Genomic DNA, 27,730 nt, shown 5'->3' on the forward strand with positions numbered 1-27,730 from the left:
GATCAGATTGTGCAATATGTGCCTATTTTATGAGGTGGCTCATTCATATGAATTTATACAATCTCATTAGTAAGTTTTAGCACGATCTGCAAGTCACGATCTGGCGAAAATGCCCCAAATTTACAAAAATAAATCATTGCTTATTTTACAAAATGTAGCACGATAATAGTAAAACCTGAAATTACGTATATTGATATGGCCTGTTAACAGTTCCCACAGGGTAAACAGTTTAAAGTTTGTTCCTGTAGCTTAACTGGTACTGCATTGTGTTAGTAGTGCAAAAGGTTGCCGGTTCGCATCCAGGAGCACACATACAATTTATAGCTTGAATGCACTGTAAGTTACTTTGGATGAAAGTGTTTACCAAATGCCTGGATTTAAATGAACAGTAATGTAAAAACTGATATAAATTATGTTTTGGTGCAAATACTTTCAACGAGGATTAGGTTAAGGAGTATAGTCATGGGATAAAAAAATCTGACCCTGGACCATTTGAAAACCTGCATTCTGAGGGTGCAAAACATCAAAATATTGAGAAAATCACCAAATGAAATCCTTAGCAACACATATTACTTATGATAAATTAATTTTTGATATATTTATGGTAAGAAATTGCGTAACATGGATATTAAATGTTTAAACTAATGATTTATGGCATAAAAATGTATAATTATGACCCATACAATGTATTGTTGGCTATTGCTACAAATATGCCCGTGCTTCTCATTACTGGTTTTGTGTTACAGGGTCACAAATATCAGCTTAGTATAGACGGTTTCAGCAGTAACAACATAAACGAGCGGCTGTTGCGGTCTGCATGTAACTTCCGGTAAACTCTGCTAATAATAAATAACAACAAAGTACTTTAAACATAGTTTATTTATAAAACAAGCAAAAAAAAAAACAACACATAGATTACATAGGAAACCAAAACATTTGTTATTTTCGACGAGGCATTTGTTCAAGAGATCAGTTTAGCAACTAGTCAGACCATTAAAAAAACGAAACCGGAAGTTCGGATCCAGACGTGTATCACGTGCGTCTGATGAAACCGTCTATAAACCAGTACAATTCAACTACAATAGCAACTGCAGTGACCAATAGAAAAAGTGAGGGTTACAGCTGTCTGTGCAAGCTGAGTCAATACTGTTTGCTTATGTGTGTGTGTTAGTGAGTGACATATGTTTAGTGTACACTGCATAAGGGTTGTGCTGTGAGATGACAGTCTGTCTGGCTGAAGGTGTGTCACTGTATTAGCATCTTATGAAACCAGCGTGTTCCTTGCGTGTACCTTGTCAGTAGGAGTGATCAGGTAAATTGCCTCTAGTGAGGGTAAAGGCTCTCTGCGTTTGTTGATGTCTTCAACAACTGCAAAGATAAAGAGAAAACAGCAAGTCAGCCCAAAAACAGCTTCCAGAATAGCACATGTACATTGCCACAATGTCTCGGTCAACAAGAAATCAATACCATACCATCTTTTTGTGTTTATATGAGCAAACTAATGTTTTACTCATTTTTACATTGCTTAATGTACTATTATCATATATATCATACTATAATGCATAATGTACTATTAAAGCACATTTAGTTTGTAGTTTTTGTCTAAAAATGCTTTACAATAAGGTTGTACTTGTTAAAGGCGGGGTGCAGGATTTTTGAGAAATGCTTTTGTAAAGGGAGTCGGGCTGAGTACCACAACACACTTGTAGCCAATCAGCAGTAAGAGGCATTTCTACTAACCGACATCGTTGCCTGGATTGCGTATGTGTGGGGCGGGTCTATCAAAAGAAGGTCCAGATTCTATTGGGGTAGGGGCGTGTTTGTTTAGGTGATTTCAAATGTCAACATTGGCTTTCAGAGATTGTGCACGCCGCCTTTAACATTAGTAAATGCATTAGCTAACACAGTATAGTACAATATAGTTATAGTAATGGTAATTTTTTTATGTTTATTTTAAGTTCATTGTGCTTTAACTGATGTTAACAATTACAACTTTTAATTTTTAAAATGTATTAGTAAATGCTAAAATTAACATGCATTAAGATTAAATGATGTAGAAGTATTGTGCGTTGCTAGTTCATGTTAGCTAAAGCATTAATTAATGTTAAAGGGACACTCCACTTATTTTAAAATATGCTCATTTTAGAGCACCCTTAGAGTTAAGCATTACATTTTTACCGTTTTGGAATCCATTCAGCAGATCTCCGGGTCTGGGTGTACCACTTTTAGCATAGCTTAGCATAATCCATTGAATCTGATTAGACCATTAGCATCACGCTAAAAATAACCAAAGAGTTTTGATAGGAAAAATATTTAAAACTTGACCCCTCTGTAGTTACATCGTGTACTAAGACCGACAGAAAATTAAAAGTTGCAATTTTCTAGGCAGATATGGCAAGGAATTATACTCTCATTCTGGCGTAATAATCAAGGACTTTGCTGCTGTAACATGGCTGCAGGAGGCGCAAAAATATTAAGCACTGCCCGAAAATAGTCCCCTTGGTAACTTCAATAGCATGCTAAAAATGGTAGCACCAGACCCGGAGATCAGCTAAATGGATTTCAAAACGGTAAAAATCAAATGTTTAACTCTAGGCGAGATGGAAAAGGAGCATATTTTCAAAAACAGTGGAGTATCCCTTTAACAAAACAAACTTGTTGTAAATATAACATTACTCAACATATGCAGATCGTCTGTTTTTACCAAACTGACCCATTCAGGCAGATTAAGGGAATGATTGTGCACATGATGTTTTGTCATCTTTGGCAAATATATGGCAAATTACTGGTGTCACTTACTGGTGATACCCTCTGTCATGATATCAGTCATTTTGCAGCAGGATGATAGCATCCTCATGCTAAGCTGGTCCACTATAAGAGCCTACAGAGAGAGAAGAGATCAAATTAAGAGAGAGAGAGAGAGAGAGAGAGAGAGAGAGAGAGAGAGAGAGAGAGAGAGAGAGAGAGAGAGAGAGAGAGAGAGAAAGGATCAAGAAACACAATTCTAAGCAGTAAGGCCAGTTTAACTCATAAGCATCTTATAGGCCATCTCATGTTACTACATTTAGTATTTTTTAATAATATAAAATGTCAAACAAGCTTAACAAGTAAAGATTAAATTGTTAAGACTTAATCTGTGGTTCGGGATTCATTAAACTTTAAGACTGTAGTACCGTACCATAAGGATGATGCAGTTACTATGGCGATGAGGTAAATGAGTTCCCCTTACCTTCCATTCTCCCTTCTTCTTTACCTTCTTGATGACATCATTCATAATCTCTGCAGAGGAGAATAAATCTAGTTAGTAGCAAATCTTTTTCGTCTCCTGTCTCCAAATAGTAAAATACACCATAAATTGTTCACCATATGTCAGTATTCACAACATAAGCAACAGCTCTAACATCTCTTATAACAGCTCTAAATTCATCATAGATCCTAAAATTATTTGGCAATTAAGGGCAGCATATGTAGTATGTGGCAACAAAACAGCTTGTATGTTCACAAATGATGTTTAATGATGAGGGTTCCTGTAGCTCAACTGGAACCGAATGGTGTTGAAGGGCTCAATGCCAAGGTCATGGATTTGACTCCCAGCCTAGGAAACACATTATCTGATGAAATGTGTATGTAATATACTTTAATTGTCTGCCAAATGCATTAATTGAATTGTGTTAATACGTAACTGATGTGTGGGAGATAAACGAGCATCCGCAAATATTAAAAGGCATGAAGGCATTAGTGATGATGACAATGTTATGCCCTCTGTCACTCCCTCTATTATCTCACTATGGCTCACATACAAAAACACACCTGCTCACTAGTCATCATGGTAAAATGGATTATCTTTTTATAGTAATACTACAGTATTCTTTGAAGAACTTTGGAGTATCATGTCTGTACCATAGTGCATATTGAAGCAGCCCAGGAAGTGAAAATTGAATCTTCTTGTAAAACTATCATATCTGCTCTATGGTCTCTCTCTCTCTCTCTCTCTCTCTCTCTCTCTCTCTCTCTCTCTCTCTCTCTCTCTCTCTCTGTGATTTAGTCGAATGTAAGTAATCCCATCATGCAGGGATTGGGCGGAGGCTACCATGTTTGTATGTTAAGGCCAATATTAGCAAGATCGCAATGCTGGCCATCTGGTTATAGTGTTGGTATAAATGTACTCAGGGTGATCTAGTGGTTTTGGTGCAGGTGCAGTAGTAGAGTTAAGCCCCAGATGGATTACAGTATGTGTGTTTAAACAAACTGTATGTTTTAGTGAAGAGATTAGCAAACCGTTTAAAAGCTGAAAGAAGATTTACTTTGATTATATTCCCATTCATTCAATGTTACCATTTAGAGATAAAGTAAGAAGTGACCAAACACATCAACGTTTTTCCTATTTAAGACGAGTAGTTATACGAGCAAGTTTGGTGGTACAAAATAAAACGTAGCGCTTTTCTAAGTGGATTTAAAAGAGGAACTATATTTTATGGCGTAATAGCACTTTTGGGAGTACTTCGACTCGCCTGAAAAGTCCGCTCCCCTTCTCCCTCTCATAATGGGAGAGGGAGGGTGTTAAGGGCTCGTTATAGTCATGCGTAGGTCCTACGGCGTAGCAGCGACGGCGTAGGTTCCGCGTCGGTTTTCATTTATACTTTTGCGTCGTCCTCCGCGTCGACGTGCAAACACACGCGGAAACCGCTGGTAGGCAGTATCCACGCGTGTAACCACAGTAGCAGTGCGACCGTCGGAGAAGAAGCAGCTTGGCAAGTTAACCCACAACCGAAGAAGAAACAGCAACTTGTTGTGTATGATTTGAGAAGACCAGCAATGATGGAAGTAAATAAACAGCGACTTATGTTGCAGTTTGAGTTAAATCACTCCTCAACTTGGCTCATCTTTGTTTTCACCGTCTGAAACGGAAATACCTATGACGCAGTTTTTTTTACCTGACGGGAGAGGTTCTGGTGGACCAATCACAGCGCTTGCGGTCCGCGTAGAACTGACGCGCTGTTAAAAATTTTGCGAGGTGCGCGTCAGGCTACGCAGAGCTACGCACAGGCTACGGATAGTAGCTACGGCGTAGAACCTACGCACGACTATAAATCGCCCTTTACTGCGCCGAGTCGAAGTACTCCCAAAAGTGCTATTACGCCATAAAATATAGTTTCTCTTTTAAATTCGCTTAGAAAAGCGCTACGTTTTATTTTGTACCACCAAACTTGCTCGTATAACTACTCGTCTTAAATAGGAAAAACGTTGATGTGTTTGGTTACTTCTAACTTTATCTCTAAATGGTACAATTGAATGAATGGGGCTAAGCTAAATGCTATCGAAGCGTCGCAGCGCGCTCCGGCGCTTACGTGCACACACACAGATGATAGAGGGATGTATCAACAATTCTTAGTTAAGGTAATAACATATTTTAATATTGAAAATGAGTAGACTATTCCTTTAATCTGCACTATCCAACCACAGCACTGCCATTTAGTGCAGAGATCAGCTCATTTGCATTTTAAAGGACACACCCAAAAACTGCACATTTTTGCTTACACCACAGTGGCAATTTTAACTTGCTATAATAAATTATCTATATGATATTTTGAGCTAAAACTTCACATATGTACTCTGGAGACACCAAAGATTTATTTGACATCTTAAAAAAGGCTTGTGAATTGTTACCTTTACTATATTGTAATGTAGGCCTATACATTCTCAGGTACAAAAGCTGTCACGGGGGCAGTACCCTTTAAAAAGGTCGTAATATGTACCATTTAGGTATACATACATGTATACATTTGGTATCAGTGACAACCCACCAAATGACAATGCAGAAACGCTTTTAAAGAGCCCCAATTATGCTAATAAATTGGCACGTTAGCACGTTATTGCAATATCCCATAGTACATACATGTTATTAAAACTTGAACTAATGCACTGTGAGTCTTATAAATTGCTTACATACCTCACAGATTTCCCACTGTCTGAAAAACGCTCGGTTTAGTTCCTGTCTCCGCCTCCCAAAATGTCTAGTGTAATCGGATTGGTCAGATGACTACTCAACTGTTATTGGTCAGCTGGGTTCGTCGTGTGTTTGAAAGGTTACGCCCCCGACTACGTGTGGGTTGACACACGGTTCTGACTGAGAGTCACGGCCTCAGAGGCAACGTAAACAAGCGTTATATTTCTCTATAAACGATGGTGTCTGTACTGCCTTACCACTTCGAGCTCGATCCAGAGAGTTCAGAAGGCCGTTACGATATAAACGATCTCCGTCAATGAATGCGATTGGATTTAACTTTTTTAGGTGTCCTTAGCTCTGCCAGAATGCTAAACGAAGACGAAAATGTGTTGCAAAAACATCCAAAAGGTAATTATAACGTACTACATAACTATATGGAAACACCAAATGTAGCACATAGAAAGTATTTGTTGAAATGATTATTAAACGATTTCACTTGGTAATTTCTACATTATTTTACTATAGTAAAATGTATTATAAGACTGCTTACATACTATATTACTGTGCAAACTATATGGACACACCAAATGTAGCACATAGAAAGTATTTGTTGAAATGATTATTAAACGATTTCACTTGGTAATTTCTACATTATTTTACTATAGTAAACTTTATTATAAGACTGCTTACATACTATTTTATTGTGCAAACTATATGGAAACACCAAATGTAGCACAAAAAAAGTATTCATTGCAATGAATGTTAGTTCTACATTATTTTACTATGGTAAACTTTATTATGAAAGAGCTTACTTATAAGTGATATGTTTTTACTTATTAGGTTTTAAGGAGAATGCAACAGGTTCCAGGGCCTCTTACCTGCGTGATTCATCATCCAGGTTTTGCACAAATTGTCTAAATCCCTACACACAGAACATTTATTGTACCGACTATAAGCCTTTGAGGTTCAGGACTAGAGTAAGTTTTATTACATTTTTAAACCCATAACACTAAAGTATTATTATAGTAACAAAGTACCCAAAAGAACAAAAGATGTAACTTTAAAGAAAATATAGTAGTCAGTCAAAAGTTTTTTTTATTTATTACAAATATATATTTAAATGTTAAACAATATACAAATAAACATACTTTAGTAACCATATTGTGCTCTTCTCTCAAAAATTGTTCAATTCACTTCTTACAGCTATCTATTCAGATAAATGGCATATCAAAGCTTTGTCAGCTGGTGCTATTTAAGACGACACTTTAGGGTTATCATCCTGTTGTGTGTTGTTCTCCAGATATGCTTGGAGCTTCCTGATCGGAATGTTGGCTTCCGACGACCCCTGCACTGAAGATGGCATGCAATCACGTCCTCCTTTGAAGGTCTCTCAAACTGTGATGCCAGGTCCATTGGAATCGGGGTTTCCTTCAGCTTATCTTCAAATACCTCATCAAACACAAGCCTGATCACATCATCCACATAACTGTACAAATATTGCAGTCAATAAATATTTTGTTTTGATCATTTATTTCCCTGCTTCATACAGTAAGTTTTTAATTATGAATGTATTTGAAATAAAACATTACTGCTACAGTATGTCACTTGTGTGTTTTGGGAACATAGCCTTGTACTTTCCCTCTCCTGCTTTTGTTACGGCTTGGTGACGTTGTAATGGACGGCTGTAAGGTATAACCTGTAAAAATATAAATAAGCAATACATTTATTTTAAAAGTAAACACTACCGTACTTTATTTTAAGACAGTTACTAAAATACTTAAATACCTGCACAGCATTCCAATAAATGGGGAAGTCACATTTTTTGCTGCAAATCTGAAATCTCAGGCTACGGACGGCAAAGGCATCCACTGATGATGGTGATTGAAACATTGTGAAACGATGCTACTGCCTGGGTTCCTATGATTATGCAGAGAAAAAAACTTTGTCATCATCAGTTATACATTTAAGACTGGTAGTGGTTTCACTAGCTAAATATATCATATGTGTTACACACCTTTGCTCCTCATATGTCAGTCTGACTCCTTGTACTGTGTGTAATGATGTTGCATGTTTGCATACAGTGTAGAAGGATGTGTCCAGCTGCGAATCTAGGATATACACAAATAAAACAAACATGTATTTAGTCAAAAAGACATATTATAACAATAGAGTACAACGATTATAAATCGTTAGACTATTCATTAAAACGTTAATGTATTACATGGCCCAACATTAGCAACACACATTACGTGTTTACTTCGTTTCAAAATCTAAGAAAGCTTCAAGTAAAAACAACAGTAAAATACATATAACGTTAAACAAATCATCTGTACTTTGAGTTTCTTGAGTTTTATCATGAGAACAAACTTTACCGGTAACAGTTTAGCTGGAACAGCTTAGCAAGTTTGTAAACATGTCTAAATAAACATCGATAAAAACGATAGTCTGCATAATTCAACATACACGTGTGTAAATATGGTACGAAATATGTTTATGAAATACATTATTACAACACAAAACAATTAGCTTGCAAGCTTAGCTCTAAGTTACATATAGATCTATATCTGAGCTCTACAAGCACATAATGTTAAGCTCCGGTTACCGGTAACGTAACTTACAGTAAAGGCAAATAATAAACATGAATACTTACAGCCTGTGATCCAGAAGTGCACGGTAATCCAACTTTCAGGAGGAGACGTCGCGCAGCTTCGGTTCATGAGAAGCAGTTATTGTGAAAACTCCGTGAACAACTTCTGACTGGATTTTTCCGGAACCGTATTAAACATGATGTCCTCTGTGTAAGTCCATAAAGTGCTATTTTGCCCTTGCATCTAAAGAGACAGCGTCTACTCGAGAGATTTAATCGCTTAAATGATGAAACAAGAGTTTGCAAACAGAGTCAAAGCAGGGACTCACAACCTCCGCCATTTTAGCTCTCTTCTGACTCAGCGCTCTCCACCCCCGTCTTTGAGGGCGTACCCAAGCGAAGCAGAGAGGGCTGAACTATGATAATGTTGGTCTTCTCTACGTCACTAATCCCAGGAAGTAAACTGTTGCCTACAATCCGAGTGTTTTTTGTAGTCCTCGAACGTTAGAGACGATAACTCGCGTCATCGTTTTCTTTGAGGTATGTACTTTTTGAATATCGTTAGCATGTACTAATACACACTTACACATAAAAGGATGTTTAAAAACGTGTATCTCATAATAGGTGCTCTTTAAGAGGTTTGCACTGGACCCTTTCACTCCCCCAACCCAAACCTAGATGTCTCAAGGGGCTTTTATATCAGTCATGTGAGATCAGCACTTCCCCCATTAGCCCCGGTTCACTTTTGCCCAAGCCCAGTTTCTGGGACTGAGGTAAAAAAAAGTTTTACTGTACAAATACTGCTACAGAAGGGCACGATGAATGTCAAAAACAGCCTTAGGTAAGGCTTCTGCAGCATCTCTTAAAGCTAAACCGCTAATCACCATGCATTAAAAAAATCTGCAGCATCTTGTAAAATCTTATACAGTGACCATTCAATGTATGGATTTTACATCCTTGCTGAATTATAGCATCTTATTTGACATTTTTTTGCAAGAAAAATATACAAAGACCTAATATAGAAGAGTTGAATTCAAGACAAACCAAGACGCTTTATTAGAAGAATTATATTATACTGTACAGCCTAAGAAACAAACCTCTGTTTTATTTCATATAGGGTAATATATATATATATATATATTAATTGTTCAGAAATCTCGTTTTTTGGTTGTGCATTCCAATTAATTTCAATGCAACTGCAGTTGGTTTGTTTTGATTTAAACCTTCATGGCTTAAAAAATACAGCTAAGTAGCACCATAAAACAAAATAATAACATGATAACATAATAATAAACATGTTTTGACAAAAATGTAAAAAAAAATGAATTTATCTCGTTTTGCAACGAAACTCTTCATATATATTTACTGTTTATGGTAATAATATAATTAATTATTAATGTATTTTATTAAATGGTCCATTTTATGTGTTATATGTGTGGTAAATGTTTTTGCCTTCCTAGCTTAACTGGTAACTGGTGTGGTTAGCAATTCTAAGATCATGGGTTTGATATCCAAGATATGCATATGAAATGAATGTAAGTTGCTTCGGATAAAAGCGTCTGCCAAATGCAAATGTAATGCTAGAGGCCTGAATGGGCTTTTCCCTAAATTATAACGTGTACAAAAGTAATAGCCGTTACCATGGAGTCAAACTCTTAAGAGTTGAAAGGGGGTGTAAAATAAGTGTCACCAGAGCAGAAGTCAATAGGATGCGAAGATACCATTTTCTCTTCTAATAAAGTGATTTGCTTCAGTGTAAATACAAATGCACCAAACCTCAGAATTAAAGCATTTATCTACAACAAGGGCGATGACTCTTTCTGCCCCACAGCCCCCAGATTAATGATCCAAATCTGCTCACTAAAATTAAGTAGAAACTGTAGTTTGACATTTGGGTAAACTTGGGTATGTTTTGCTGTTGTAATCACACATACAGTAGCATTCGTAAAGATGTGTATATGATTTGTATAACCACTCACTGCTGTAGATTTAACCCTCTCTAGTCCAAGGATCCCGCAGGGCACTCTCATTTCATGACCCACTTTTACATTCAGGATTTTAACAGCCATTAAACTTAAAGAGACAGTCAGCTGTTTTTCTTATTTTGGTTAATATGTATCACTGTCAAAATTTGGGGGACTGGAGAAGCACCGCAAGTACGGCAACTGCAACAATTTGGCTGAAAATAGCAAAAGAAAAGCATCACACTGCTAAGTCCGACATTTTTTCTGCATTTATAAAGCGTGCCTCTTACCCTATAGGGGGTTGCTTTTTGATTTTTTTTTCATCAAAAACGTTATTGTTCTGTAAATATTTTCTGACTTTTAACTTATTCAGCCGAAAAATCCTTTTGTTTTGCTATTTTCAGCCAAATACTTTTAGTTGCTGAAACATTCGGTGCGTCCCTATCCTAATCCCCACTATAAAAGTTGATTATTCAAATTATTGCACTGACATAAACTTTACTTTTTTATAAAAAATGTGATTTAGTTTATAAAAAAAGATTTGATATTTTTAAGTTGAAACAAACCTGTTTTAAAATGAGTTATAGAGTTTTCATCAGGATTTCATCAGTAAGGCAAACACAGCTTTGCTAAATCTTAATGCTAATTTTTTTTTTTTATACACATTCTGCCTCTGCAATTCAACGCGTTAGGCTTTCTGGGATACCCTTTAAAATTATTTCCATTAAATTGTTGTATAAACCTGTCAATCATGAAGTTACGGCCATATATCAGTATGACTGTCTGCAGTCTAATGCCTGTGGCCGATGCTGATATTCATTCATGACGCACTTTAGCTTGTGTGATGTTACGTTTTTGTTTTTGTTTCTGACAGCCGTTCTGCTGAATCCCAACCAACGTCATTGAGTCCAAGGACAGAGCACCAACCCACACATACACGCATACACCGTGCTGTCCTGCTGGTATAGAGTTACAGCTGCTGCTGAGTCACTACACAACACTTCTTTGACTCGCCGAGCAGACCCATCCAATGACAGCCAAGTATTTTTGAAAGAGGAATGATGATGCGTTTGTCTATGTCCCTCATCCTCCACGGCAACCAAAAATCAGATGTTATCATGCAGAAACTACTAAGCTAGTAAGCCATTCATACTGTACAGGTAGGTTGACTTTGCTATGAATCATAATTACTACACTGGGTTATTTTAATTTTTTGCATTGGGTCAAAAAGGGATGAACCCATGTATGCTGGGTTGTTTCAACCCAAAATGTTGGGTTGTTAAAACCCATTGTTGCGTCAAATATAAACCTAAACTGGGCTTGACCCTTTTTTACCCAAAGCTGGATTAAAAATAACACAGCATTTTTAGAGTGTATGGCTCTATAAAACTTTGTTTTAATATCTTGACTATCCTGCATAAATTTAGGAATGATCAGATTAGCTGACCAGTGGCAGATGTGTTGGATGTCCAAAGCATCTTTTTGCCATTTGATAAGGTGATGCCATTGGTTGATAAATGACACACTTCACTTTAAAGTCTGTTTTGATTGCGCTATTTAGTCATTACTAATGAAATAACAAAAATAATTCAATTTTCGGTTGTTCATATATTGGTGGAATGAATGTTTACTGCATATGGCAAAAATCCACTCTCTGTATATACAATTATGCATTTGGCAAATGCTTTTTCCATACCATACTTCAGGGGCGGTTTACATTTCGCGTGTTTACACGAGAACGCTCGAGAGTGAAAACGTAAAAATATTTTATCGGATGCGGCTTTCGTTTACACGCCGACGGCGTTTTGGGGGCTTAAAAACGCAAAAAAAAAGTGAAAGTCTTTCCAGCAGTTGTACGAATTATTCACAGCAAGTATTACTGATCAGAGAAGGCGCATTAATTACCTCAGTGAAACTGTTGATGCGCCAATTTGTCAGAGGCAAACCAGACGGCTTTGGACGAGACCTGGGAGAACCAGGAAGAAGGTTGTACGCAGGCACATGGACTTGGTGTTGTTGCGTGTCAGTGCTTCACATTGCCACCTAGCCGCCTTGAGTGCATACTACATCGAATATCACACACTTTTGCGTCACCATATGCACGCAGATTTCCTCCTCAAAATGCTCGTATAAATACGGAATAAAAAGTGATAACGCAACACCACTTTTGCGGTTTCTTTTCAGATCGTTTCCATGTAAACGTAGCCTAAATCTGCGCGGAAAACGCGACCGGTGGTTGGTTCTTGTCACATGATCTGCGATGCGCTTGTGCAATTCTAGAAAGTAGAAATGTTTTAACTCAATGCGGGCGCATGGAAAAAACGAGCGCGTCGCACAGCGCGCGCGTCACTTCCATTATGAGCGCGCATACCGTGCGCCTACATTTAAAATAACGAGGTTGAGCCCCTTACAGTGCATTACAAGGCATACATTTTTTTACATTTTCTTATACTACATGTAAACATTTAACAGCTTCATCTGAGTGTTTTTTATCTTCTGTGAATTTCCATATTTTATGTGCAAACTTTAATAATTTTGTTAATTTCATATTGTAGTATATAGACTGTTTCATCGGACGCACATGCGGTGACACGATAAGCGTCTGGTCCGAACATTACTTTCGGTTTGTTTGTTTAATGGTCTGATTAGTTGCTGCCTCGTCGAAAATAACAAATGTTTTGTTTTGTAGGTAATCTATGTGTTTTTTTATTTTGCTTGTTATATAAATAAACTACTTTAAAAGGACTTTGTTGTTATTTATTCTTAGCAGAATTTACCGGATGTTACGTGTGTTGACCACGAAAGCCACTTGTTTATGTTGTTACTGCTGAAACCGTCTATACTGCAGTTGTTCGCTTAAGCTCTGTGCATGTCTGTCACAGTGGCTGCACAACAGGGACTTCTTTTTTATCCTAAAATTTGATTTATATGTCCTCAGAGCTCAATTTGGACTGTTTTCATTGGATTCTTATAGTCCCAGGCTGTGTGAGAGTTATTTTGGGTAATATATTCCCCACAGAGATGGCAGGGAGCTAGAAATAAGCATCATCTTTCTTGAACATTAACTTTAAAAAAAAGTGGGCAGAAACCCAACAGAGATAGAGGGGACGAACGGAGCTCGTACCAACGGTATGGTGAGATCGTAACAAGGGGGCGTGGTGAGCTTGAACCTGCTTACGTCACGCGGTACCGCAACATCCAATAGGAAAATTCAACTGCAGTAGCCACCGTTCAACCTGAAGAGGGCAGCACTCACGTTTTTACACCATATATTGTAGCATTGAAACATTTCATATCCAAATGTAAAAAAGTTACTCAAATCAATGAACAGCACTATTAAAGCCCCATTCTTACAGATCATTAACTAAAAAATTTTGGTTTAGGGTTTAGTTACTCTTTAATGACGGCGACATCCAAAGAAAAGAGCAAACCAAATCTGATCTAGCTATTAACAGGGTCATAGGTGATCTAAATATAAATGTATAATTCATGCAGAGATTAAAAACTTTGCATCCTTGCACAAAGCTGAGGCATTTACATTTATGGATCTGGCAGACGCTTTTTATCCAAAGAGACACGCAATGCATTACAAAGTATATATTTTATTAGTATGTGTGTTTCTTTTGCGATTATCTACCATTGAAGGAACTGTAAGACCGTGGTGCATTATAGACCTGGAACAAGCTATGCATTTGTACGCCACTACACAGGTTGATTTATGTCTTTAATGCAGTTTTATGGCTTTCCAAGACAGAGCTGGTCATACGTATAAGAACATGAGTGACTGTCAACTAGAATATTACAGAAGCATGTTTAATATAATCCTGTCCTTCTGTTTTATTGCTTTGTCATCACAAGTGCCTTGCAAACACCCCCAACATACTCTATGGGTCTGTTAGGATTGTATACGAGCATCGTTAACATTTCATCAGAAAATCAGTAAAAACCTGTTCACATTGATTCTTGTTTCAATTCTACTCTAACCATCATTTGACCCTTCTTTCACACTTTCTCTCATCCATTCGTATCATGGCTTGGACAGCACCGCCAGCCAACAGACAGGAAAGAATCTGACGCCAGAATTGATCATCATTATGTGCTATTTCAAGTTCCTGGTGTTCTTTATACACAAAATAAAGGAGGTTTGCTTCTCTGGTGGATTGGAAGTTAAAGGGGACATTTCTTTTTTGAGATGTCAAATAAATCTTTGGTGTCCCCAGAGTACGTATGTGAAGTATTAGCTCAAATATCGTATAGATAATTATAGCATGTTAAAATTGCCACTATGTAAGTCTGAACAAAATGTGCCGTTTTTGGTTGTGTCCTTTAAAATGCAAATGAGCAGATTAAGGGGCGGTATTATCTCCTTCTGACATCACAAAGGGAGCCAAATTTCAATGACCTATTTTTTCACATGCTTGCAGAGAATGGTTTACCAAAACTAAGTTACTGGGTTGTTCATTTACACATTTTATAGGTTGATAGAAGCATCGGGAACCCAATTGTAGCACTTAAACATGGAAAAAGTCAGATTTTCATGATATGTCCCCTTTAAAAGGGAAACCTTGATCAGTAGCCTAATACAGGACCACAGTTAAATAATCCTCTATACATTGGCATTAAAGTGACAGGGCTGTCTCTCCTCCAATAAAGGAGTTATAAATGTCCTCACTTTAAGTCAAGCATGACTTACACGCTTACAGTTTGCCTTGAGGCACACTGACTGTCCTCTCTTCACTTGCCATGCATGCACAAATTTACACTATGTCTGTGATTTAGAAATCTTGCATCAGCTCAACTGCTGTTGTTATGCCCTTGAATGCTGTTGAGAAAAATTATCGTCGTCATGTACCAGGTGTTGTGTCTGTGAAGGTGTATCTGAGTGAGTGTTATGAATACCATCTCTTTCCTTCTAGAAGTCATTGAGGGACATCAGTAGACTCAACTAAAGACATTTGTGACGCGCTGTTTTGGTAAATTATGCTGGGTGGGAGTCAGAATGATTTATCATAAAAATGAAATCATATTTTGACAATTTAATGAAATGTTTTGCTGTAAGCAATTCTGATATTGGATGTAACACGACTGAGCACTCCTATTACTTTGAACAGAGGACAATGCAATGCTCAATATTAGTGATGGGTCGTTCGCGAACGAGCCGTTCTAAGAGCTGATTCTTGTAGCGAACGAGCAGAGACGAATCTTCAGACGCAGGCAGGGGTGGGACCGTAAGAGCCGTCTCTTCTAAGGGAGCCGAGCCAGAAGAGCCGAATCTATGAAAAGAGCCAGACTGCCATCACTAAAATGTAGAGCCGGAGCTTGAGCCGAAAGAGCCGAATCAATGGAAAGAGCCAGACTGCCCATCACTACTCAATATGGCTGCTCTGGCTATAAAAGTCCCGCCTTCCAGTTAAAAAAACCAATCATCAGTAGATAAAGACTGATTATTGAGTTGCATGAGCCACTTGCCTGCCTTGATGTCCAAATCACATCTGGTTCTATGTGATTTGGATCGTCCAAATCACATCTGGTTCTATGTGATTTGGACAATGTCAAGTTACACCCCTTCTTCAGATTACGTCCCATCCTGTTACGCCCTGTCTTGCAGTCCACAGAACAACATGTGTTTTTAGTGAAATTTGAAGTTAACAAACAAAAGTTATGTTATAGATTTAATTTTTGGTCAGGAATATGACGTTAAATTGTGATTTCAGCACATCATTTTTGGTAGGGAAGAGTTCCAAGCCCCAGCTGTCCCCAATCGCCCCAACAAAATGGTAATCAAGTAGGCTTTAAGTTTAAGGGGCTGGACACACCAAAACTTTTAAACGCGGCTGAAAATGCTTTGAGGACACCGAATGCCAGCTGTTTTCCAGCCAAGCGCTTTGGTAGCTCTGATACTTGAGCTGTAAGCCGGTTGGTTGCTGTGGTAATATCCCGCCCCTCCTCCACTGTGATTGGATGGCCGTGTGAGAACTGACATTGACGAGCGGAGCTTTTCACCCAAAGTTGAATCTCTTTCAACTCTCGATGCTCAGTGCCGAGCACGGAAAAACCGCAGAGCGCAGGTTTTCAGCGTGAAAAAAAAACGCTAGCTGCGGCTTATTCGAAAAACACGGAGTTTCCATTGGAATCAATTGAAAACATGCGCCGGCTTAAAACATAACAGCATCAAACACTTTCAACAGAGAAAATAAACATGCAAATGTATTGCACTTTGCATGAAATAAGACTTTGTTCAAAAGTAAATAATGATAATGCAACGTTTTGGTTGATTAGGTCAGTGGTTCTCAAACTGGGGGCCTTCAGATGGTGCCGGGGGGGGCCCAGTTTTATGTCATTTTATAAAATGCATTAATTTATCATGAATTCTGTGTAATTAAACCTCAGAAAAATAAGGCTATGAACCAACAGCACTACATTGTATATTTTAATAAGTTTCGTTTAATTCAAATTTTTATGTTTAATGTCAGAAATTTTCTTTGGGGGGCCATGAAGGGCAGAAGTGGGGGTCACCGTACACAAGGGTAAACGCTGTGCATGCCGAAAAAGTTTAAGAAACACTGGATTAGGTCCACTGTCTATCTTGGTTTTCTCTGCTTCTTTTCACTCTGTGTAACAAACATATCCATTTTTAACTTTAATACCCGCTACAGCCTATTAATAGAGATCACAAACATGACAAAATTTCCTCCCGTTTGTCTCGCCCTCCAGTTTGTCACGTCCCGTTTGGCCCTCCCCACACTTTGAGAAACGCTGGCCTTAAAGGACTTTGGTATTGCCTAAAGCAGTGGTTTCCAACCAGAGGGCCGGGGCCCACAAGGGGGCATCAGCAGATTTCCAAGGGGGCCTCAAGATGACTTATAATGATTAAAAATTGGACGAAACAAGCATTAAAATAAGCTAAAACAAGCAAACATCAACATTTTTCTTATTTTGTTGCCTATTTTAGTAGCAAAGTCTAGTCATTCCAAGTTCTATTTAATTTCAAGTGGAAAAAATTGAGTGAGTGGGGGGCCTAAACTCACACAGGCCTAAACTCAATTCAAGAAAGTGGATCAATCATTCGAAAGACAGTCGAAATCTATCCAGATCCATACATTTATGCAAGGATGCATATTTGTCCAGACCAGTATTATATTATCCTGAAACATCACTATCTCCTATCGCTTTGCTCTGTACCGTGTTTGGATCTGTGTGATGGTACTGGATCTCTGGATCTAAAAACACAATAACCAGCATCTACACAGAAAGCGCATTAAACCACACCAAAAGCAATCCATCATGCCGTGTTAAGAGCAGAGGATTGAGAGCAGGTGCTCACAGCAGTTGTGTCTTTTCATCGATGTAACGATCAGATTTCAGTCAATATAGAGCACACACGTGTGTGCACACAGTCTTTACCTCTCATTTACACTGGACAATGCAACTGTCCATTACAAAATCAGTGACGTTTTTCATGTTTCTTTAGTGGTGACTGACATGTTACAAAATTACGAAAATAAAAATAGAGAGTGTTTAATGCGGTTTTTTCAAGATGTATGTAAAAACGAATAATAATAAATTATTATTATTTGTGACACATGTTATTATTAATAATATATAAAACATTGTTTAGCATTTTTATATCAAATTATAAGCATACGAGGCCCGACATTTATGTTTGAACAACCGTACAGAAGACACTTAAGTATCGTGCCGCATTAATAAAAAAAATGTAGGCCTATCTAAAATGAAAGCATCTTAAACCACCAACAATCTGATATTTCCTAAACACTATTCTGTCCCTAAAATGATCTTTCTGTTAAAACCGGCCAGTATGTTTTATGCATGACAAGACAAACATGGAAAGCGGAAATTACAGCTTCACAAGTGAATGATGCGCATTCGGTGCTCTCATTACCACTAACATGAATCACTCCGCCATTTAACCATCCATCTGGACATTCACAAGGATGCAACCCAGCTGCGTTCATGTTAAAACTATTGCTACTTCCTGTGCACATCAGATCACCGGCTGGAGTTTTACGCAATGTAATATATTACACTGACGATCAATCACAGGGGTGAGGCTTTGCCAAAAAGCATACATTAGATGCATCTTTAAATTTAGCAGGTGGAGTTATACAATCATCTTTTCAAATCTATCCTCATTAGTCATTAATATCAATCTGATACAATAAAATCGCAGTTTTCTGTCGAAACAGTTATGCGTAATTCAAATCATATCCATGTCCTACGTGCAGAATAAGGGCGTTCCTGTATTGGACCATCTTAACAGCAGTAATAAACCTTATTGGGGTGGTCTGATTTCATGCTACATGTTAGTGACTAAAATCCAAAAATGCATTTGGGATAAAAACGCATTTCTGTCGTATTCGACTCATGCACTATGCGCATCCGCAACGGCGCGTCCCCGAGAGCCATGTCCTCGCCGTACAGCACAATGGCAGGGTAACAACCAGCCGCATCCAGGGGGAACCAACGCAAACGAACAGTAAGGAAGCATGCAATGGGCCTACAATAAAACACCACGCACATTTGAATAAACCTGAAAGCAAGACTACGAAATTTTTGTAGTTGATGATTAACATGATCTTACTTTCGCCAACGACCGCCTTTAATCCAATTGGTGCCATGATGCTCCTGAGTGTTCGCCCGTGTGCTGTATCTTTTCCTCTCTCTCTCCTCCTGACTGTCTCTGGCAGCTAGATGGTGCGCACCTCACACAGCAGCCGACTGCGGAGATTTGCCCCTCCCTATTGCTACTACCGACCGAGCGCCCTTATATTCTGCGTATTTGTCAAGCGCGCAGACGCCGCAGATTTCCCATTGATTTTCAAACTACGGTGAACAATGATTAGTGATCTTAAAATATCCATTCTTTATCCATGATTTTTTTCTGAATGTCAACACCACAAGTTAATAGTCATCTGGGAAAAAAATAAATAATAATAATAATAATTCGCATGTAATTTTAATGTCACTATAACCGTTTTGCTGTAGTGTGTAGTAAAACAAAGCAATTGTAATTCATATTATTGATTTTAATTACAAATCTTAAATAAATGACCAAATATAATGTTTCATATTTCAGTCTTGTCAGTGTGATGATGATAAACGCTGGGTGTAATGCAGCATTAATGCTGCGTTCCACACAACTCGGATTTACGATATTTCCCACCTCAACCCGGAAATAATGTTTGGAACGGCGCTCTTTAATGTTACTAAACACTCTCAATGTTTTACTGTCACTAAATTATTTGTAACATTCATGTTTTAATGGTACTTTATCCAGACGTTATTTCTGGTTTTGATGTAGGGAAATATCCTAAATCCGAGTTGTCTGGAACGCAGCATTAGTCATTTGCCCAATATGTCCACTAGGCGGCGGTACAGGTCTAAACTTAAATGCTATGTTCTCATATAATACAATTTAAATATCATGCCATTTAAATTTGTATAAAATAATATTATTTTTGATTATTACGATCTTTTGTTTTAAAGCATTTATGTAGAACATAGCATATGAAATGTGTACTTATTAGTAAAGTTTGTAGAAATTATACCATATTAAATTATATTAAACTATAGGGTTATTAAAATGCATTTCTTTTTCTGACTTCATCATTTGGTCTCTTTTGCTAAAATAAAGAGAAGGAAGTTTTATATTTTGTATTACATATTTTTTTATTTTATATGAAATATCGACTGGTGATAAATAAACGAGAAAGACGAATTCCAATTCTGTATGCAAATGAACTAACTTTAGTATTATTTCATAAAAATGAAAGCCTAAAAAGTATTAAACATCAAAAATAAAAATCCCACAAAACAAAATAAAAAATATCTCCAAAACATTAGGCTTGTTCAACAAGAACCGACAGCCGGGTGACGTCAAAGTACCGCGAGAACGATTAGAGAAATCATACGATGTCTAATTTCGTCTTGCTCTCGCGGTACTTCGACGTCATCCGGCTGTCGGTTTTTGCGGCGCCGCATGAAGTCAAACAAGCCTCTTATTTGCAAAATTTGTGAAGTATAAGAATTAAATAGCGGGACTATAAATCTCAGCAAAACTTGATTCAAACGAAATCAAAGATTTTTATCAATCTAAAACGGGATTTTCTCTAAACAAGCATAAAAGCTATTTATGTCAAACATTTTCTAGATCATATTCGACTCTCTAAAGTGAACTGTGATTAAAAATACACCGAGAGTTTGGGTGTGTCATAGTGTCGGGCTATGTAAACCACACCCTCTTGACTGTCACTCATTTGACTGGGGAACTTAAAATGATCGGTTTCTCACTCGCAGGGCGTCACGAATAAGAAAGTGCAGGGGTTTGCGACTGTCGTTTTATAATCTCTTGTCAGTGCTGAAAGAGGACAGCATGCTGACATTATCACCGGTCTGATGGAGAGGCTTTTCTTAGACGCAAGGGACACATTTCTCCAGCGTTAACTTACCCAGCGTTTTTCTAAGTTTCACATCTCGAAGAAGTTTCCACTGTGATCCACGTTTAACTCACTCGCCATCATGGGTGATGTGATTTCCTCCAACCTGGACGAGGGCAAACGGGAGATGATTACAGGTGAGACACGAGATTACGAAAATTAACCTTTTTTATGTTTTATTTGTAGTACAGCATAGTAACCACATTTACCATGATATTTGTAGTAAAGCTTTGGTTTTACAAATGGTAATCAGTCCGCCAAAAATGTTTACCCAACTTTTACTTTACACATGTATATTTTTGGGATTTACTGTGCCGTACTAACAGCAGTACTTTAAACACCTTTTATGTGTGTTTAATCGGTATTGTTTTGTTGAAACGCATGTAAGACAACAACCCCAATTCATTATAAGTTATCATTTTATTCTTGGTAACGTAAAAGGTTTGATACAAAATGTGTTTGTACGCGTTCTGGCTTTCAGAAGCGCAATGATATTTACAAACAGACGCTTTTATCCGGGTTTTAAAAATATTTAATATTGGAGCAGAGTAATTTCAACCAGATACATTGTCACCTGATACAGTAAGGTGCACCGGTCGAAAAAATGTGTACATGACGCGTTGGCCAAAAAATGAACTTTATTCACAAACGCCCCTAAAACATCTAGTGTGGGTGTGTGACTTTCTGGGCGCCGCACTGAACATTAGCGTGTGATATTAAAGTATCGCGAGAGCCAACCGAAAGCGCAACTCTAAAATTGCTCTCGCGAGATTGCGATGTCATACGCTGATCGGTATGCGCAGGGCCCAGTGAAGTTGTGCACACGTTAGACTTTCAGGTTTAAGTGAACTGGTTTTAATGGAATGTGGAGTAACGCTTATCTGGCATCACTTTGATATCGTACTGCTTTGAATGTACTTATTCTCATGCCACTTAAATGTTTGTTTAACCCTCTGGCGAAACCCAAGTTTGTCAGCTGCACTTAACTTAGTTTGTTTTTGTGTCTCTCGCTCTCAATAGACTAACCTTACAAATATAGGGGCGGTTTCCCGGACATGGATTAGTTTAAGCCAAGACTATGCCTTAGTTAAATTAGGATGTTTAAGTCATTTTTAAAAGCATACTTTATAAATAAACATTACTGGTGTGCATCTTCAGACACAACACTCGCACTGATATATTTTAATTTTATCAGAGCATTTTTTTTTTGTCAAGGCAACACTAACATTAAAAATTAGTATGGGACTAGTCTTAAGCCCTGTCATAAGATCATAAGGAAAAATGCATACTGGTAAAATGTATAATTTGTACTGCACTATAAATCGCTTTGGATTAAAGCATATATCCATGTTATGCTTTTTGTTTTAAGCTTCTTTTAAAAGCAATTTTGGCTTTTAGTAGACAACTAATAATTGTCTTTTACCTGAAGATACAAGCTCCTAAAACAAGCACTGTATGTTTGTTTCTCTTTTGGGCATCTTTATGTTAGATGAGAGACATGCACAATCCCACAATTTTGTAAGACAAAGTTCACTTTTGTTTCATCAGCCTTTTGGAGTTTTCCTAGACATTCCGAATTATACCGTGCCAAGAGGTGGAAAACGAAATGTTTCCAACCCATAATTTGTGACGTCAACGGTGGTTACAGGGTTTTGGAGCTGTGGCTTTATTTCCTCGTGTCAATCGTAGAAAGTATTTCTAGACGAAAAAAATTACTTGACAAATATAGCTCAAGCGTTCCTCAGAGTAATTTTCTGTTGTTGAAAAGCCTGTTTCAGTTTGAGATATTTTCAAGATGAGTGTAATCTTCTTATGATTGTAATCTATAAAACGGTTTATATATATGTATTATATAGAGACTAAATTTAGTCAATATATGACGACAACTCTATGTTTTGGGAAACAGAAATTGCATCCCAGAATTCAGGGAAGACAATTTGATTGGAAATTCAAAATGAACAACACACAGATACTCTTGGATCAAGTTGAGACTGGTTAACAAATACAGGTTTCGTTGTTGTTGTTGTGTTTGAAGTATCAGTCACAGTCAGATTTATGTCCGTTGAAGGGTTGCCACTTCATGAGACTTTTCATGATCTCATTCTGAGTTGGTTTCTCAGAAGCGTTTTAATGCAAGTGGATTGTGTCGGACCCCACGCTCCAAAAATGCTGAACTTGTCTGGTGACTCAGCCCTGAGGGATGACAACTTAAAATCCACTCCCGGTTCGAAATTAATAAAGGGAGAGTCTGTGTGGGTGGTTGTGTATTCTGGAGCTTAGGGCGGTTGTGAAGATGCTTGTGGTAGATGTATAGGAGGTCAGAAGGTTTGGCGTTTTAAATGCTGAAAATTCCTCAATATTTTGACCTCCCTTGTGAAATATTTGACTGTTAGAGCAACACGTTGCTGAAGGAGTGAGAGCAGGTATGGACATGTTTCGAAAGATGAAGGCAGTGTCTTCTCAAGGTGTCCTCATGCTCTCGTACTTTCTGTCTGTCTGTCTGTTTCCTCATTTTTATGGACAGTAAGACTAATCTGCTGACTTTGCATATATGATTGGCCATTGTCAGCTTTTTGTTCAATGTGGTGCAATATTAGGGTCATTCAAAGATTATGGGTTCAAGTCCCACCAAAGTCTCAGATTTTGATGGGTCTTGTCGCATTGATACATGGAAAGGTGTAGTTTTGAGTACCTTAAAGGGTTAAATGAATAAATGACTGCCTGACCAAAATAGGTCTACTAAATGACTGTTTACTATCCTATGTGGCTTTTGTCAGTTCTTTCCTTTATACTGTCAGATCTGATAAAACGGTCTCTTGCACACCTGTTTGTGTCTTAAGTCTTTCCTTGTAATACTTAGTTTGGCAGGTGTCCCTTATGTTTTTCCTACCTTGAAGTTGAGCCCATCTTAAGATGTGATCAGAGATAAACGCCCATATGCTGGATTCAGTCTTAAGCTTTTTGTAGGCATTTATAGAAGTTTCTAGTTAACCCACCCAGCCACCCAACTGTTTCGGTCTGTGTGCCAATTGAGCGTCAAAAAAGTGTTTCTGTACATAAACATGGGAATGGATACTGTGCAACAGTGAGCACTTCGACAAGGCAAACTGAGACTACAAGTTATTCTAGTTTAATACAATAGTGGGGCTGTTAAAGAATGGCCTTCCTGACAGACGCATCGACTGCCGCATTCACGCAAACACAATAACATGCTTTTCATGTGAAAATGTCCCGTAACGAGGCTGTAAATCTGATGGAGTGCTTAAAGAAATAGTTCAGCCAAAAATGAATTTGCTGTCTTTCCGCATCCGGTCCAAACCTGTTATTGTTTCTGATTCCCATACAGTGGCAGTACATCAGTCTGTGAAGCTCCAATATTATAGAAGTACCACAAATGTAGTTTACTGTTATGTTAACATTTATTTCGGTAAATGCTTTAATCCGAAGCAACTTACAGTCCATTCAAGTTATATATTTTATCAGTATGTGTTCCTTGGAACCAAGGAACCGAATCTAACGCAATGCTCTTTGAGTTGAGTTACAGGAAGAGTTTTTTCAGAGCCAATGACTTTTAATGTTATTGACCTAGACTGACCTTTTTGGGTGTGTCCCTTAAATGCAAATGAGCTGATCTCTGCACTAAATGTTAGTGCTGTGTTTGGATAGTGCAGATTAAGGGGTGCTATTATCCCCTTCTGACATCACAAGAGGAGCCAAATTTCAATGAGCTATTTTTTCGCATCATTGCAGCGAATGGTTTACCAAAACTAAGTTACTGGGTTTTTCTTTTTTACATTTTCTATGTTAATAGAAACACTGGGGACCCAATTATTGCACTTAACAGGGTTCCCACCGGTTCTTGAAATCCTTGAAAGTTTGTGAATCTGGGGGAAAAAACTCAAGGCCCTGGGAAGTTTTTGAAAATATGCATGCATAGATACAGGTCATTAAAGTGCTTGAATCATTTTATGCAAGAAGTTTTCTGGGAAAAATCTATATTATTCCCTGTGTAGTGTAGGATAATATCCTAAAATTTCTAGCCTTTTCATCACACGTGCTAAACTGTTCACTTTAAATGCTTATATCTTCTGTATGCGAATGTTGATTCATACCAAAATGTTTTTTACATAGTTGTGTTTGACACATGAAAACATCTTGGGTTACGTATGTAACTGTTGTTCCCTAAGAAGGGAACCAGACGCTGTGTCTCCCTTGCCATTTTTCCTGCGTCTCTGTAATGCTGTCTTTGGCAATATTTCAGATAGCGATATACTTCCCGGCTCCCGCGTCACCATGTCTTTGTCGTTTAGCCTCATCACCGGTTGAATTTGATATACACATTTAGACGCACTTGCCCCTTGAGGCATCCCCAAAGTGTCACCGCAGTGACGCAGCGCAAGTTCTTAAAAGGTAACACAATGTACCCTTGCTCTCACTTGAAATGTGTCCCCACATTTAGTCCTTGAATTTGAAGGTATTAGACCTGGAAAGTCCTTGAAAGGTCCATGAATTTGAAGTTAACTTAGGTGTGGGAACCCTGACTTAAACATGGAAAAAGTCAGGTTTTCATTATATGTCACCTGTAAGAAGTAAGGGATGCCTAAGAGGTGGAGTTTTTAGTGTTGATTTCGATTTTGCTTAAATATTTCCATAGAAAAAGTTTTGTTTACAATAAATGTGTTGGAATGCTAAGCTCTCCTCTTATGTTGTGTTTTATTATACGATGCAGTAAACCGGAATACCCAGAAAGCCATGTGTACTGTACTGTTAAGAGTTTTGTACTTTTAATTCACGTGAGATGATGTCACGATCTTAGATATGGCCTTTGTTCTTTTCCGTTCTTGGTTTGCCTTCCTGTTTCTACCTTCTCTGACTTTTGCATAGCAACTTTTTCTCTGATATAGCTCATGTACCCTAAAACTCAATAAAGGCCAGATGACTAGAGACCCTGTTAGTCTCTTAAAGATTAGGGCTGTGTATCGGCAAGTCTTACGATACTTATCATTGCAGTTAGGGGTGTCACGATTCTCCAAATCCTCAATTTGATTGCATTTCCGATTCTAAGGTCGCGATTCGATTCTCAATTTTTACTTATTTTGCTCTGTTCTAATTGAGTTCAGCTAAGGGCTGGAGGCGCTTGCTGTTTGTTTGTTTCCCATGTAAAGAGCAGCTCGCGTGGTGTCTCCTGCATCTGCCATGCTATCTTTAACTGGCTGTAGCTAGCCAAGTTAGAGGAGGTTGACTCGCGGCACTCAACATATGTTTTTTTTCCCGCTTGGCAAGCCGACCGGCCGTGACATGGGGGCTTGGCAGCATCGACGATTCCATTTTTAATTCGAAGTTCAAGTTGTGACTTAATTTCTATCGATTTTGATTTAAAATCGAAATCGTGATACCCTTAAACAATATATTGGGATATTATATAATAGGATATCATTTTAGCCAAGCTTTCATTAAGAACACACCACCATATGCAAACCTCAGCAAAAATATGTCATGCCCCTATGCTAGTACTTCCTGTCACTGTTTAAGTTCAGAGATAAGAAGAATGCTATCTAGTGGTTGGGACATAAACTCCAAATGAAACAACTGTCATGAATTGTGTATGATTTTTATATTTAAAATATCGATATTGTTTCCCATTTCTTATTTTGGGGGAATCCATATAGCCGATATAATCGTTTGCCAAACAAAACATCACGCTCCTCACATGTTGATGTGTTTTTTTTTTGCACCCCTATTAAAGATACAGATCACTGAAATATGAAATGTAGCACATTCTGTAAAATTATAATCTTGATATCTTTAATATTGACTGAGTAAAGTCATGTCAAAGATTAAAACGAATGTAAAATCAATGATAAAAATCAAACTTTCTCCTAGTAGAATTTTTAGACTTTAGCCTGGATTTGTTCATTTCACAAACAGGGTCACATGTACACCCGTGTACTGTATTTTGCTTGATCCATTGAGGGAACATAATGAGAGGGTTTTTATGTTTTAGCTGTACTTTTAAATGTTAAATGATGTGGACATCCCTTTGCAGTAAAACTAGACCGCAAGACGATTTAAATGTGGTATTCAAATGTGATGGCCTCTTATCATTTTTTTCCTATATTAAATTTCTCTCTATAAACACATTTTCTTCATAGCACTTTCTTGTTTCCACAATGCCTTCAAAAGACTACAGGTTTGCTTTCTTTCTTCATTACAAAGCAATAGGAGGATGTATGGGAGGTATGGGGAGGGCAGTGATCTCATAGACTTCCATTGAAGCAGGGACTTGACCCATGTCAAGAGACCACCTGGATGTGGGTTGTTTGGACTTGACCAGCCACCTCACAACCACTCAAAACCCTGTATCACCCACATAACAACCACCCGCAGTGCTTTTGCGTGAAGCCCGTCTCATTTTTCCGCATGAGTGTTGATGTACTGGTGACCACACTGTCGGCAGAATGTGCAAACTAAGACTTTAGCGACTCCTTTGAATGCCTTTCTAAAACACAAATACACACACAGACTGATGATGAAGGGTTGGCAGTAGACCATAAGCCATTTTATTTCACACACTAGTACTAGCCAAGTAAAAATTTTGGATCGGGTTACAGTTGATTGTATTGTTTGGCAGTGCGAGAGTGTGGGTTTTAACAGTATGTTACTGTTAGTTTGCTTGATTGCTATCGGTAACAATTCACAATCAAATGACTCAGACTAACTAAACCGGTTTATGACCGTATTAATATTTTGTGCTTTTTAAGTGTTTGTACTGACT

At 37.9% G+C, this 27,730-nt stretch overlaps 2 protein-coding genes and 2 long non-coding RNA genes across 5 annotated transcripts in view; 2 read left to right on the forward strand and 2 right to left on the reverse strand.

Annotated features, from left to right (window-relative positions):
- Nucleotides 1-19,258, reverse strand: part of stxbp1a (syntaxin binding protein 1a) — a 37,037-nt gene extending 17,779 nt beyond the window's left edge. For both annotated transcript variants that reach the window (XM_073871379.1, XM_073871378.1), the window contains exons 1-4: nucleotides 19,101-19,258; nucleotides 3,230-3,279; nucleotides 2,800-2,881; nucleotides 1,292-1,368 (exon numbers count right to left, since the gene is read on the reverse strand). In XM_073871379.1, the coding sequence (XP_073727480.1) occupies nucleotides 1,292-1,368; nucleotides 2,800-2,881; nucleotides 3,230-3,279; nucleotides 19,101-19,137 (246 nt within the window). In that variant the 5' untranslated portion in view covers nucleotides 19,138-19,258. The remainder of the gene's footprint in view (nucleotides 1-1,291; nucleotides 1,369-2,799; nucleotides 2,882-3,229; nucleotides 3,280-19,100) is intronic.
- LOC141366125 (uncharacterized) lies at nucleotides 5,938-7,478 on the forward strand. The gene is made up of 3 exons (XR_012371183.1): nucleotides 5,938-6,355; nucleotides 6,788-6,924; nucleotides 7,248-7,478. It is a non-coding gene; the product is annotated as an uncharacterized lncRNA (long non-coding RNA).
- Nucleotides 7,020-9,141, reverse strand: LOC129454279 (uncharacterized). The gene is made up of 5 exons (XR_012371184.1): nucleotides 8,598-9,141; nucleotides 7,962-8,055; nucleotides 7,733-7,864; nucleotides 7,543-7,643; nucleotides 7,020-7,433 (listed from the first exon to the last, which is right to left on the reverse strand). It is a non-coding gene; the product is annotated as an uncharacterized lncRNA (long non-coding RNA).
- A 1,516-nt stretch (nucleotides 19,259-20,774) lies between the features above and the next one.
- niban2a (niban apoptosis regulator 2a) overlaps nucleotides 20,775-27,730 on the forward strand; it is a 35,820-nt gene continuing 28,864 nt past the window's right edge. Inside the window, exon 1 of the mRNA XM_073871380.1 lies at nucleotides 20,775-21,092. Within this exon, the coding sequence (XP_073727481.1) occupies nucleotides 21,038-21,092 (55 nt within the window). The 5' untranslated portion in view covers nucleotides 20,775-21,037. The remainder of the gene's footprint in view (nucleotides 21,093-27,730) is intronic.

Source organism: Misgurnus anguillicaudatus, chromosome 9 (assembly GCF_027580225.2).
Source record: "Misgurnus anguillicaudatus chromosome 9, ASM2758022v2, whole genome shotgun sequence".
NCBI classification, from domain to species: domain Eukaryota; kingdom Metazoa; phylum Chordata; class Actinopteri; order Cypriniformes; family Cobitidae; genus Misgurnus; species Misgurnus anguillicaudatus.